This window comes from Thunnus albacares, chromosome 6 (assembly GCF_914725855.1).
Source record: "Thunnus albacares chromosome 6, fThuAlb1.1, whole genome shotgun sequence".
In the NCBI taxonomy this organism is placed as follows: domain Eukaryota; kingdom Metazoa; phylum Chordata; class Actinopteri; order Scombriformes; family Scombridae; genus Thunnus; species Thunnus albacares.
In genome coordinates this window covers 2,375,003-2,390,000 of record NC_058111.1, presented here as the reverse complement: position 1 = coordinate 2,390,000, position 14,998 = coordinate 2,375,003, and the positions used below count along the sequence as shown (strand labels likewise).

Below are 14,998 nucleotides of genomic sequence, written 5' to 3'. Positions count from 1 at the left end.
TAAAAGTACATAAGTATTATGAGCTTGATGTAGTTAAAGTATTACAGTAAAAGTACATAAGTATTATGAGCTTGATGTAGTTAAAGTATTACAGTAAAAGTACATAAGTATTATGAGCTTGATGTAGTTAAAGTATTACAGTAAAAGTACATAAGTATTATGATCTTGATGTAGTTAAAGTATTGCAGTAAAAGTACATAAGTATTATGAGCTTGATGTCGTTAAAGTATTGCAGTAAAAGTACATAAGTATTATGAGCTTGATGTAGTTAAAGTATTGCAGTAAAAGTACATAAGTATTATGAGCTTGATGTAGTTAAAGTATTGCAGTAAAAGTAGTGGTTTGGTCCCTCTGACTGATATATTATTATATATGACATCATTAGATTATTAATAGTGAAGCATCAGTGTTAGAGCAGCATGTTACTGTTGTAGCTGCTGGAGGTGGAGCTAGTTTACACTACTTTATATACAGTTAGCTAGTTTAGTCCAGTGGTTCCCAACCTAGGGGTCGGGCCCCTCCAAAGGGTCAGCAGATAAATCTGAGGGGTGGTGAGATGATTAATGGGAGAGGAAAGAAGAAAAAACAAAGTTCTGATACACAAATCTGTTTTCAGTTTTTGGATTTTTTCTCTGATGTCGGATCAGTACCGAGGCAGGTCGTCCTCTCAGGGTTTGTGGTGAAGCCGGTTTGACACTGACAGTGGAAGGAGCCTTCAGTGTTCACGCAGCGGCCGTCCTGACACACATCTGACTTCTCACACTCATCCACATCTACACACACACACACACACACACACAGAGGCAGTCAGTACAAAAAAAACACAGAAGTCGTGTGTGGACCTCATGTGACTAACAAATGTTAAACTGTCAAACATCACAGCATCAACAGAATGAGATCATAGTGAAATTAAAAAAAGATATCAATACAGACGTGTGTTCAAATATAACAGCCAGAAAATGTAAAACAAAATCATCTCTGATGTACGGCAGCACAGAAGTTTTCTTTTAACAAAATATCTACAAACAAACTCATTTTAATGAGAAAAAGTATTTTTCTTTTCTCCTTATTTGAGGGTCTGAGGACAGAGGATGCTGACAGCTGTACAGTTTGTAAAGCCCATTCAGGCATAACTGTGATTTGTAATATTGGGATATAAATGAAAATTGACTAAAATTGACAAGAAAGTAAAACTTTATCAAATAATTTGAACATTCACATGCATCCATTTCAGCAGCAGATACAGTTTAATACTACAAACACTTTTCTCCTTAATCACCTTCACATTTATCATCTATTTAATTTACTGGATTAGATAAAAACAGACAAGCGTGTGATTAATTTATAACGTTTCTCAATTGATTATAAACAGATGTCATGATTCAAAATTACATTTTCTGCGATAGGAGAATTAAAACCAACAAAACCTCAAATAAACAGTCACACACACACACACACACACACACACACACACACACACACAAACACACTCTGACTCACCGAGGCAGGCGGTCCTGTTGTCGCTCAGTGTGAATCCCTGAGAACACACACATGTGTAGGATCCCACCGTGTTCACACACTCTCCTCTGGAGAAACAGAAGTCTCCCTCCAAACACTCGTTAATGTCTGAGGACACACACACACACACACACACACACACACACACACACACACACGCACACACACACACAGATTAAAGATTGAGAATATTTCAGAGAGCTTCAGTAATGATCATCAGTTATATTAAGGTGAGCTCACCTCTGCACTGTCTCCCCAGGCCGGAGGTTCGATACCCGGGCAAACATTCACATCTGAACGAGCCGAAGGTGTTCACGCACACCTGCTCCTCATCGCACGCCCCGCCACGTGCACACTCGTCTATGTCTGCAGGAGAGAGGACCCGAGTTGGGAAAGATTTGTAATTACGAAACTTAGAAATTCACAACACATGAAGCTTTTTTGTTGCAGCGCTGCAGTCGAACTTTGTAGATAAATAAAAGATCAATGAAATAAATAAGCGACAAAGCTGTTGTGAGTTAAAGAGAGATGTCACACCTTTACATATATGATGCAATGATGTGTGAGGAGTTTATCAGCTGTGATTTACACAGTGACACGCTCTCATTCCAATGAATGTGAAGATGTGTCCAAACTCTGGACTGGTACTGTATATACTGGTACTGTATATACTGGTACTGGTACTGTATATACTGGTACTGTATATACCGGTACTGGTACTGTATATACTGGTACTGGTACTGTATATACTGGTACTGTATATACCGGTACTGGTACTGTATATACCGGTACTGTATATACTGGTACTGTATATACCGGTACTGTATATACTGGTACTGTATATACCGGTACTGGTACTGTATATACCGGTACTGTATATACTGGTACTGGTACTGTAAACACTGGTACTGTAAACACTGGTACTGTAAATACTGGTACTGTAAATACTGCTACTGGTACTGTATATACTGGTACTGGTACTGTATATACTGGTACTGTATATACCGGTACTGGTACTGTATATACCGGTACTGTATATACTGGTACTGTATATACTGGTACTGGTACTGTATATACTGCTACTGGTACTGTATATACTGGTACTGTATATACTGGTACTGTATATACTGGTACTGGTACTGTATATACTGGTACTGTATATACTGGTACTGTATATACTGGTACTGGTACTGTATATACCGGTACTGTATATACTGGCACTGGTACTGTATATACTGCTACTGGTACTGTATATACTGGTACTGTATATACTGGTACTGGCACTGTATATACTGCTACTGGTACTGTATATACTGGTACTGTATATACTGGTACTGGTGCTGTATATGCTGATACTGGTACTGTATATACAAAGATGTTGGGAGTGAGGACATTTTGGCCGACAGATACTTCAGAGGGCTGTTTGACAGTTAAGACTTGGTGCCTTTAAACTTGATCAGAATATGATCAGAATAGAGTGAAAGAAGCAGAAGTTGAATACGGTTTTATTTCAGGGTTCTTTCACATGCAAATACAATCTACAACAAGCCAACTTGAGCTGGGATCTTTTATACCTTGCCACTTCTTCAACATATGTTTTCCATTCTCAGTGAACTTCTCCTTTGTATGATGAGTTATGATATGGACCTGTCAATATGTCAGACATCTTGGCGTCGTTCCTATCAAGCTACTGAATTTACACCTAAAGGGCCCCACACTAGATGTTGTTCCAGTTTGTCTTATTGGCACATGAACATGGTGCCTCAACTCAAAGTTTCTTACATTCCTTAAGATGCATCTAACACAAAGAAAACACCTACTGTCAAAACCGTGCGACACACAACAGTGGTGTCACATTGTGTGAGATGCTTATAATAAAATCTTGGTCACAATCTGTGTCAGACTGTTTGATCAGTTTGAAGCTGTCAGATTGTGAGATGAATGTTGGTGAATCGTAGCGTTACCATGGAAACAGAAAAAAGTATTTTTATTGCCTTTATGTTGCTTCTATGTGTGCGTACCTGTACACTGTCTGTTGGTCAGTGTGTATCCTGGTTGGCAGGACACACAGCGGTACGACCCCACAGAGTTCACACACATCTGACCCGGACACTGAGACGGCTCCGCACACTCATCAACGTCTGAAGACACACACACACAGATTGATTATGAAGCTACAACCAGCAGCCGGTTAGCTTAGCTTAGCTTAGCATAAAGACTGGAAGTTTGGATGTTATATCTATAGTCTACAGTCTGTCATCCAGTAACCCCAATAACAAGATGAATAGTAGTTTTTACACTTTTTGGTTTTTGTATGAATAAAACAAACAAGATCAAGAGGAGCAGGTAGGAGCTGTTTCCTCTTGGTTCTATAAATACAACATACATGTGGGTTTTCTATGAGCTTAATGAGGCAGCAGCAACATTTGTACATTTATACTGTTCCTACAAATTATAGACATTTACATTAGTTTAAAATATACAATGTGCAATAACATGTATGCATCTATGGCAGCCTTTGTTATAACAAGATATATTTCATGTTATTCTGAGATACTTTCTTACTATACTAGATATCAAATTATTCAGTTTTTACAAGAAATTTTCCTTGTAGTAACACCACATTACTTTATCTTTATCTCTTTAGTCACTGACTGGATCATTTTCTTGTTTCTTAGTTTCTTGTTATAACAACTTACCAACTTATGATGTTCTAACAAGAAAAGTATGTTTATTGAGTATCCAGTAATGACTTTTACTTAAAGTAAAATTCATTTTAATGTGGATTTTTTGACACAGATCAAAGTGAAAACAGAACTTTACAAAGTGATTTAAATTATTTACAAATATCAAAAAAATAAAATAAAATATATAATCTGTTTTACATGTTAAATCTTCATCTGAAAAGTAACTAAAGCTGTCAAATAAATGTAGTGGAGTAGAAATATAAAGTAGCATCACATGGAAATACTCAAGTAAAGTACAAGTACCTCAAAATTGTACTTAAGTGCAGTACTTGAGTAAAAGTATTTTGTTACACTCCATGACTGACAGAGTGCTGAGGAGGAGGACGGTTAAATCATAGTTTTCGTGTCTCCTCCTTTACCTGTACAGGTGTTGTTCTGGAGCCTGTAACCATGGTGACAGACGCAGCGGTAGCTTCCAGGGGTGTTATCACAGCGTCCGTTGGAGCAGGAAACCTGGCGACACTCATCGATGTCTGCAGACGATCACAACAACATACTGATGAGACAAATGCTAACATATGTGCTAGTATTCACATTTACCAATAATAAACCCTAAGCTTTAATAAATATCAACAGAAATTACAAGTGATTAATGTTGTTAATGTAAATACTACTGCTCTCACAGCCACAGGGTCAATGTAACACTTCAAACAAAGAAGAAGAAAGTTATGAAACGTTTGAACGCTAAGCTAAGAGTGTATACAGATATATTAGAAGTCACTGCTGTGATTCTAAACCTACAGATGTTATACAGTCATTTCTCATTAACTTCACTTCTTACTGTGTAACTCACACGACACAAACACGCAGACCAGCAGGTGTGTTACCTGTACAGCGGCTGTTGACCAGTGCATATCCAGGCTGACAGGAGACGCAGCGGTACGAGCCCGGACTGTTTCTACACTCCTGACCCGGACACTGCAGAGGATCCTCACACTCGTCCACGTCTGAAACACACACACACACACACACACACACACACACACACACACACACGTTTACACACACATTTGGCCTGGTTTGTTGATCCAGGAGTTTTAAAATCTCAGAGTCTTCAGACTTTTTATGTCCCAGACTGTGAAAGTGCACAAACTGCACACTTGGTCCAGAGGTTGAGGATGTTTTCAGGTCTTTTATTTAACTAAAAATCACAGCATCACATTGTAAAAATATTCACTTTCAAGTAAAAGTACTGCATTCAAATTTTTCCTTATGTTAAGTTTTTATACTTATAGTAGCAAAAGTAAAAGCACTTATAGTGTTATTGGAGACCGAGCAAAAAAAAGGCTAAGAGAGAGGATGCTATTGTTTTTCATGTGTTTGTTTGTTTCTTTCTTTATTATTACGCCACTTAAACCCTAAATTTGACCCCCTAAACATGCTCAAAAACTCACCAAATTTGGCACGCACATCAGGTCTGGTGAAAAATTTGATAAGATGTAAAAATTAACCCCTAAAGTGCCAAAATGTGCTCTCTAGCGCCACCTATGTAACTAAAATGGCCGCCATGGCCTGTAGGAATGTCGTAGAGAGATCAAACCAAAACTCAATTATTCATCTCATCAAGACCTACAGATCATATGCCAACACCCCTGACCTAATTCCAACAGGAAGTCCGCAATTAGCCTTTCAAAATAAGACTTTGCCCCAATTTTGGCCCCCAAACAAACGCTATCTCCTCTGAGGACGTTAATGGTATCAGCTTCAAACTTTGTGACTTATGACACTGTGCTGAAAAAAAGTTGTTAAAAACTTTGAAGTAACTCGAACGGTTCAGTGCCGTCATCCGTCATTTACCTGTGCAGGTGGTGCCGCTGAGCCTGTAACCAAGGCGACAGACACACCTGTAGCTGCCGGGCGTGTTGTCACAGCGGGCGTTGCTGCAGGGATTCTGCTGGCACTCATCGATGTCTGAGGGCGAGACGGAGTGAGTTTAGTTTTCTGTTCTCTCTGCAAACACAGTCTGAGCACACGTGAAGGGAAAACCCGACAGGAAGTGAGCGTTACCGTGGCAGCTGGTCTGCTGGCTGTTGCTCCTGTATCCAGCTGGACACACACACCTGTAGCTTCCTATGCTGTTCGCACACTCTCCCACCGCACACACACCTGGAGACTGCACACACTCGTTCACATCTACACGCACACACACACAGATGTAAACACAAACATATCCAAACATGTGCAGCACTAAAGTCTGAACACGGCCTTTAAGGATCAGTTCAGGGTTTTTCTGACATGACAGTATGAACATGGAAATGGAAAACAATTGCTACTGTTCACACTGACCCTGAAGATATTATATAACTTTATTATTATATATATTAAACTGTAAGACAAGAACGACAAAATCCAAAGTTCAGCTGAAGCTAAAATGATGCTTCAGCTGTCTGTCGGTATCTTCTAAAGTTAAGAGTCTGTTTAAGAACTAAATCTCTTCTTTCTGTTTCCCTGAATGTTCCTGAGCTGTGGCGGAGGGATACATTCTGTAGCTTTTTTCTTTCACATTGCAGCACGTATTTATTTACACTGACCTCCTCGTCAGCCGCTGTCGGCTCAGCCAACGATGACGTGACCGTGTTCTTCAGACATTTTCTCACACAGCTCCTCTTCTTCTTCTTCTTCTTCTTCTACTTCTTCTACTGAGCCTCACACATGTTGTATTTATGTATTTTGCAACGCGCTCCTTCTCAGGATCTCTCAAAGGAAATCTCTGGAACATATTTGCTCATCGCTTTTGTTTCACAACACACCAGATAAACATTGATGCTGAAACCACGTCAGACGCGGAGGTAGGGAGAAGCAACTCAAAAACACTCCAAAGAGTTGGAGCGGGTCGTTGTTGCTGTCTGAAAACAAGACTGCAAAAACACTTCAGATATCAAATCTACAAAAACACTTTCCTCTGAGCTCGGCTTGAGTAGTAAAAGCAGGAAGACGTTAAACTTCTACCAGAATGTATCCCTCCTCCGTCGCTAAGCAACGAACCTTATTCCACGGAAACAAAAAGAGTTTAACTAGCGGATTTTGTCCCTGATCTCTTACAGTAGTCTGGTTCAGGGTCTGTGTGTGTGTGTGTGTGTGTGTGTGTGTGTGTGTGTGTGCGCTCACCTTGGCAGTACGTGCCCTGAGAGGTGGGCTGGAATCCCTGATCACACACACAGGTGTATTTCCCACCTGGCTGATCCACGCAGCGGCCACGCCCACACACACCTGGTCTGCTCTCACACACACCTCGCACTGCTGCACGCACACACACACACACACACACACACACACACACACACACACACACACACACACACACACAAAAACACTGTTGTAATAATATAAAATAGGACAAGTTGACAAATGCTGCACATTAATAAACACTTAAAATGTCCTTAAATCTGTTTATAACGACATTATAGTGTGTTATAACTGCTGAATGGGGGATTGAGGTAAAGTGTGACCTCATTGTGGGGTAACTGACTGTCTTCTCTGCAACTTGAGTTGCATATTTGTCTTATTTTAGGGATTTTTTTACTTAGTTACTGATGTTGTAATTGTCTCTGATGTGACTAAAAGGTCCAAGACAGAAATATTACCAGTAATGTAAAATATTTCCCTTAAAGACATAAAGCGGAGCTATTTTTGAGTCTGACTCTTTTCTTTTTTTTTTTTTTTTACTAAAATACAAAAAGAAGTTGGATTCATTGCTCAGAGTCAGATTTCAGCTGGCAGTAACTCAGGTGGAAATTGTTTACATGTGTGGACAACAGGTGTGTGTGTGTGTGTGTGTGTGTGTGTGTGTGTGTGTGTTTGGTATTTCTTCACTAACTGAAAACAGATGCAGGAGTCTCTTTACTACTCAAATAATATTAGGAGCCTAACTGAGGGCCTCCTGGTAGCCCGGTGGTTGAGATGCACACGTTATACTGTTTCCTGTCAGCTACTCTTTATCTTCAAATAAAAACAAAAACACCCAAAAAAAAAAACACAATTTAATTGTCAAGTGCAAGTTCTCTTCAAAGCTGCCTGACAATTTGATTTAAACTTCCTGCCTTCCTGTAGAAAACAAATGAGAAAACCAGACGCAGGTAAGGCAGCACCTGTTCTCTCTGTCTGTGTTTGCTGGTACTCACTCTGGACTCGGGTCGGCCGGGTCGTCGTGGTGACGGCCGGTCTGCTCTGCACAGGAGGGAACTCTCCGCCGGGCCTTGATGCACGCTCGGGGCTCTGCGGCTGGGGCGGAGCGGGGAGAGAGTCCCCTCGAGCTGCCGGCTGATCCGGTCGAGACACAGAGGAGGGCCGACCGCCTGCTGACGGCACAAGAATCCATTTATTAAACTCATTAAGTTTCTAAAGAAACACCATCAGCCTATCAGCAGACTTCCCAGCATGCACCGTTTGAGTTAAAACTCAGCTTAGTGTCAACGTACATTCAGTTAACTCACGTTTTTAAAGCAGCAGGAAAACTCATCTACAGAACAAGTAAACAAGCTAGCAAGGCTAACGAACTAGCCTACTGACACCTTCCTCTGTCTCAGTCGGTCACCTGACCCTGTGGTCTGCTGACAGTTTCCCAAACTAATAAAGGTCCTTTCTGGCAGCAGAAAATTGTAATGTTTTGTGACAGACACCTTCACAAGACTGCACTTAGCATTCATGTTTTCAGACAATGTAACCATGCTAACTAACTCTCATTAATCAGCAGTATTTCTCCTGTAAGCAGCCGCTCTCAGAGCCTCTGTTACCTTGACTCCCGGTGAACGGAGGCTGCGGTCTTTGTTGTGCTGTAACCGGCCTGGTGGGATCAGGCCGGCTCGGCTGGACCCCGACTCTGCCTGGAGTCGGAGGTTTGTCCTGAGTGGCCGTGGTGGCGGCACCGCCAGGCCGCACGGGCCTGGAGGATGAAGAGTCAGTGGCCGGGCGAGGCTGCGGCTGCTGAGGCTGAGGCTGAGGACGCGGCTGCTGAGGCGGAGGCTGAGGACGCGGCTGCTGAGGCGGAGGCTGAGGACGAGGCTGCTGAGGTGAAGGACGAGGTTGCTGAGGCGGAGGACGAGGTTGCTGAGGCGGAGGACGAGGTTGCTGAGGCGGAGGACGAGGTTGCTGAGGCGGAGGACGAGGCTGCTGAGGTGGAGGACGAGGTTGCTGAGGCGGAGGACGCGGTTGCTGAGGCGGAGGACGAGGCTGCTGAGGCGGAGGTTGAGGACGAGTCTGAGGCTGCTGAGGCTGAGTGGGTCTGCTCTGTGAAGTACTCGCTCCACTGCTATTGGACCCAGAACCAGGACCTGAGAGGGAGGTAAGAGAGGTGGACAAACTGCAGGTGGTTAGAAAGTGAGTTTTCACAATCTCACAAATTTAAACACAAGTCTTAGTCACGTTAGCCAACACTGTTTTTGATTAGGATTCTATTTCAACTGTAGTAGACTGATGTTGTTCCCTCCCGGCTCATCTCTCCTTACCGTACAGGTAGCAGGTGATGTGATGTTAGCAGATGTGCTAACTGTTGCTCCAGTGTTGCTGCTGGCAGCGTCTGGATTACAGGCTGGTTTATCTTTCGCCTTGATAAATGTCTGTACGCCCATTTCGTTAGCTGAATTTAACACTAGCTAGCTATAATTTCCAAAATAGTGCTTGCTTGCGATTGGTGGGATGAAACGATGCTTTGCGACCTGATCCAGGTGTGATAGGCTACTTGAATTTGATGAGGCTAGCCGAGGCTTTGAAACACAAAAACTAAAAACATATATTAAAGCCTGAATCGCAAAATGTTGTTTATATCAGCAATCATTTTTATGTATCTGCAGATTGTTTTTAGCCCACACGCTTCATCCTGGTGCTGCATTGCCACAATAATGACACACAAAATATGACCATAATCCAGGCAAGACTAGTATGACAGTGGCGTTTTCATCATTTTAACTTTACCAGTATGCTGAGTAGGATGCACAACAGCCAGCAGTACATTTAGGGAAAGCTTAGCCTTCTCTAGCCAACATCACCAGATTCCTGCATACAGGGAGAAACTAAAACTCTCTAAACCTGTTGTGAGGACATCAGTCTGAATGAGTACGCAGAGGCTGTGATGTCATACGTCAGCTTCTGTGAGGACAGATGTGTACCATCATGCACCAGGGTTAACTATAACAAACCCTGGTTTACAGCTAAACTCAGACAGCTAAGGTTGGAGAAGGAGGAAGCTTAAAGAGTCTAAATACAGGTTTAGCAAAGCGGTAAGAGATGCTAAACGTTTGTAATCTGAGAAACTTCAACAGCAGTTCTCAGAAAACATCTCGGCCTCCGTCTGGGGCCTCAGACGGATCACCATCTACAAACTGAAAGCCCCCCCCCACCCCCCCCCCGCCCCCCCCAATCCACTAATGACTCACACCTGGCCCACAACCTCAATGAGATCTACTGGCGATCTGAAAGACAATAAGACAGTTCTGACACCATCCCCCCATGACTCCATCAACCAGACCAGGCCCCACCTCAGCAGGGGCCTGGGCCTCTCCACAACTAACCCACATCTGAGGCCCCTTCCTCCTCCTCTTCCTCCTCCTCTTCCTCTTCCTCTCTCACAAAGACGACTCTCTCCATCCTGGAAAGGGATGTTAACAGGAGCAGAACCCCCACAAAGCAGCTGGTCCAGACTCTGTCTGTCCCTCCACCCTGAAGCACTGTGTGGAGACCCCCACTGACATGGACTCTACCCCCTATTATTGTTGTTATTATTATTATTATTATTATTAATTGCACACTGCATACATATACTGTTTACTCCTGGTCAACATTTTGTACGTTTCAAAAACACACACAGGTGTTGCTCAGGTGACAGTGTACAGTATGTTGTACCCTGGATATCCTGGTTGCCGTGGGGAACCAGAGGAGCTCCTTGGCCCCCCAGCAGATCGTTGACTCTGTGGTTGAACTGCAGGGCTGAAGCTGAGTAGTGGTAACCAGGACCTGCTGGACAGATCTCCTTAAAGGCCACTGCAGAAGAAGAAGAAGAAGAAGGAGAAGAAGAAGAAGAAGAAGAAGAAGGAGATAAGAAGTCAGGAAGCATCTCAGATTATATCCTCAACAGTTCATCATCTGAAACAAAGATGCTCTTCTAAAAAAGATCATTAAATAAGGTCAGCACATGCAGAACGCTGAGTGTTCTTCAGTCTTTACACTGGTTTCCAGTTACGCAGTTACGTAATCTTTGAAGTAGGGGAGCAGCTGTTCTCCTTGTTCTGTAATCTCATTTCTAAACAGTAAACTTAATGTTACCTAACACAGAAACTCAGGACTCTGCTGGATAATGTAACACTCTTACAGGTTTATATTATGGACACCGGTTTGAATTATTTCAACTCTGTTTCTGAGAGATCATGTTTTTTTCTGTCAGTTTGTTGGATGGATCTAAATACTACAATACCCATGAGCCTCAGCAGCCGTTGCTATGAAGAATCACAATCAATTCAAAACACTGTGCACTGTTTTGTGTTTCTGTAACCTTTAGCTTCAGTTTCCTGTTAGCGGGGCAGCTAGCAGGAGTTTAAGCTCTGTGATTGGATGTTTCTTGTGGGAATTTTAGTGAACTTCTACAGATATTTTCTAAAGCATTTTGTTCATCTTTTGCTCTGAAAATTCAACCAGGAGACTTTCATATTGATCCAAAAGCTCATCACACTTCACAACTCCATAAATCAGATTTTAATGTGATGGCTGAGTGTTGCATGAAGGTGGTTAATACTGTGATGTGCATGCAGATGAATTATTTTCCAATGGAAAGCAACGAAAACCTGCTTTAAATGTCACTACATGTCATATAACATAACAATTTGCATATATGTATACACACACAAAAATGAAATAAAACTAAATTACTGTAATTCTTACTAGGTTCATCCAAGCAGCAACATCCGGGGCTGAAAAATGAAGCCAATGCGGAAGTGCCAAAAACTGCAGTTCCTTGAACGGCCACTTGAGGCTCCAAAGGCGAGTCAATCCCCATAGACCTCCATGTTAAAATGCCCAACTTTACAGCAGAAATAAACATGTTTACAGTCTGGTACAAAAAACAGTTTTGGTCTCTGTAGCTAATTTCCTCTTTCATGACAACTGTACGGGGGGTGAATTTTTTTATAATAATCACCCATTTAAATGTTATTAAGCTGTAAAGTTCTGCATAATGAAGGACATGGCTGCTTTGAGTGACAGGTCCGCCAGCCGCTAGGTGGCTTGTTTCAGCCATTCGGCCCGCCTCTTTGCCCATTTTTGATTGGCTGGGAGTTAGGCAGCGTCACTTTGAGCTTCAAAACCGCTCTTCAGAAACCAACGAGTGACGTCACGGTAACTACGTCCATATTTTTATACAGTCTATGGGTTCATCATGAGCTATTATTATTAGTGTTACTCAAGCTAATATCATCTCATGTATATGCAGGCTTTCTAGCCAGTGTCTGCCCACAGAGTCACTGGATTTTTTTTTTGGAGGTTTTATTAGTTGTCAAATCTACTGAGAAAGTCTACAAGTTGACGGCACTTTAAAATATTTTACATAATCCCACTTTCCTGGAATATAAACTGCTCAAGTCAAGGCAATTATATAAATACATGTCTTAAATGAATTGTGTTAACTTTTTGTCCAGTTAGCGACAGCATGCTACCAACTGGATAGCTCACCAGCCACTACTATGACCAACCTGAACCAAAGTAAGGACATCTCTGGCAGTTGGGTCCCCAGGCTTTGCCGACTCGGCTGCAGCAGCAGATCTGCTTGGTGATGTTCCTGAGGATGGGCAGGGAGCAGGAGGAAGGACCCTGACCTGAACCCAGGACCCGGTAACACTGACCCTTCTCCTCTGAGATCACACTCTGAGCTGAGGAGGACACACAGGAGGACAAGGAGGGGAGGAGGGGGGGGACATGTTACAAAACACACACACATACCGAAGCTCGTCTGGGAGTCCAAACACACTGAAAGCCGAGGCGTCAGCAGAGCCCTACATGCAGAATCAGAACATGCTGTTCTCAGGTCCATTCAGGCTGACATCAACACAGAGACATTCAGACAGGACGGCCTTGACGGAGACTCAACATAAATCAAGCAAGCTCTGAAATCACAGCCCCCCCCATCCCCCCCCCCCCGACTCCCCTGTGGTTTGATTTGATACGAGGAGCAAGAAAAACAATGAAAGAACAAAGACAGAGAGCTCGTCGATGAAGTAAAGGTGCCGTGTGTAGCAGTCTGTGTTTATCTAAATCAGGACATTTCCCAAAAGTCTGAATCTGCATGTTTGAACAGGATACAGCAGTCATTAATGTTACGGGATGGTTGGATCTCAACAATCTGACTTCAAATTTGAACATATCTGGTTTCCTTTAGTCTCCCTTTCTCTAAAGTCTTCTGTAACAAAACCACATAAACACACATTTAAACTCATTAAAGTGAGGATATGCAACGTTTCCTGAACAGCAACCACTGTGGCCACAAGTGATAATTAACTAAACATACGGTGTAACAGCAGCACGACAAGACATGAAGCATCGAGTCAGTGAACTCACTCAGTAGCCGCAATAAGCTGCCGGTCATAACAGACCAAGACAGTGTGTTGAGTTTAATATGTAAAAGGAAGAATGTGTTATCGACATAGTTTCACTTTAAATGCACAATATGTAATTTCAGCCACTAGGGGTCTGGATGTTCGGCAAGCACCGGACTTCCTGGAGGGGCTGTTAGCCGAGCTGCTGCTAACGTTTGCCCAGTTTATTTCTCTGATAACTTAAGATCCAGACGTCCAATGACTAAAATCCTTCTTCCGGCTAAAAGATATAGTTAAAAACCACCTAAATTTATCATGAAAATGTGTCTTAAAACTGAATAAAAGTCCATTTATAACAGTTTGTGTGGAACAACCACAACGCTGATGTATTATCTTGTATGTGTGTAAGTTACTCTTTGGTAGACGCCATTGTAGCGGACAAACACAGCGCCGCCGTATGCATCTGGTGTGTGTTTACTCTTTGGTAGAGGAGGTATGACGCCATCGACAGGCGACCAAATGAAACGGTCCGTTACTTTGATTAAATTACAGATTTCTCTGGGTTTGAAAATTGTTGGAAACATTTGGGATAATGTAAGTACACAACTCAACAACATATATAACATAGGTCTAGTTGTTTTTACACATTTTAATGTGGAATAATTACAGATTATAGCTTTAAAATACAGCGTAGTTGACTGGATGTGTGTTGTGATTGTGTGTCTCAATCTATGAAAACAATGACAGCTACAAGAAACGTCCCCAAGATGCAAATGGAGACGAATCATTTTCTGATTCTTTATGGAAATTCACAGAGTTTAACAGCAAACTTATTATTCTTAAAATACAGTGCAACGTCGCCACCAGTAGTTTACTCTACCACCGTGTCTGCAGTCGTTTCCCAGTTGATTAAGACGGCGTTGAAACATAAGTATTATCATCATCATTTATTCCCGCATTTGCAAACATAAAAAAAAAAGACACAAACAAGACAAGACAGATGACCGCTCCTCATCGAGAGGACAAACAACAAACAGCACAAGACAACATTACAGCCACGGGTTTGATCAGGACTGCCCGGACGGACACGACAACTCTGTCTCCTAGAAATCAGCTTTATATCGTATGAACTGGCAACAGCTGATGAGTTTAAATTTAAATGAGCAAAACTGCTCAGTTGCAAAATGTTCTCAGGTTCACTAAGAAGATATTTGATTG

General features: G+C 42.2%; 1 protein-coding gene across 6 annotated transcripts in view; it reads right to left on the bottom strand.

Annotated features, from left to right (window-relative positions):
- The window catches only part of LOC122984368 (latent-transforming growth factor beta-binding protein 2), a 101,712-nt gene that overhangs the window by 17,498 nt on the left and 69,216 nt on the right, over positions 1 to 14,998 (bottom strand). For 4 of the 6 annotated variants that reach the window (XM_044354754.1, XM_044354757.1, XM_044354758.1 and 1 more), the window contains 13 exons: positions 12,941 to 13,117; positions 11,103 to 11,240; positions 8,999 to 9,535; positions 8,387 to 8,563; positions 7,374 to 7,505; positions 6,273 to 6,398; positions 6,063 to 6,176; positions 5,093 to 5,212; positions 4,625 to 4,738; positions 3,540 to 3,659; positions 1,759 to 1,884; positions 1,501 to 1,626; positions 651 to 773 (listed from right to left, as the gene is read on the bottom strand). In XM_044354754.1, coding sequence (XP_044210689.1) covers positions 651 to 773; positions 1,501 to 1,626; positions 1,759 to 1,884; positions 3,540 to 3,659; positions 4,625 to 4,738; positions 5,093 to 5,212; positions 6,063 to 6,176; positions 6,273 to 6,398; positions 7,374 to 7,505; positions 8,387 to 8,563; positions 8,999 to 9,535; positions 11,103 to 11,240; positions 12,941 to 13,117 — 2,130 coding nt within the window. The remainder of the gene's footprint in view (positions 1 to 650; positions 774 to 1,500; positions 1,627 to 1,758; positions 1,885 to 3,539; positions 3,660 to 4,624; positions 4,739 to 5,092; positions 5,213 to 6,062; positions 6,177 to 6,272; positions 6,399 to 7,373; positions 7,506 to 8,386; positions 8,564 to 8,998; positions 9,536 to 11,102; positions 11,241 to 12,940; positions 13,118 to 14,998) is intronic. The other 2 variants (XM_044354756.1, XM_044354755.1) reach the window with 2 other exon arrangements.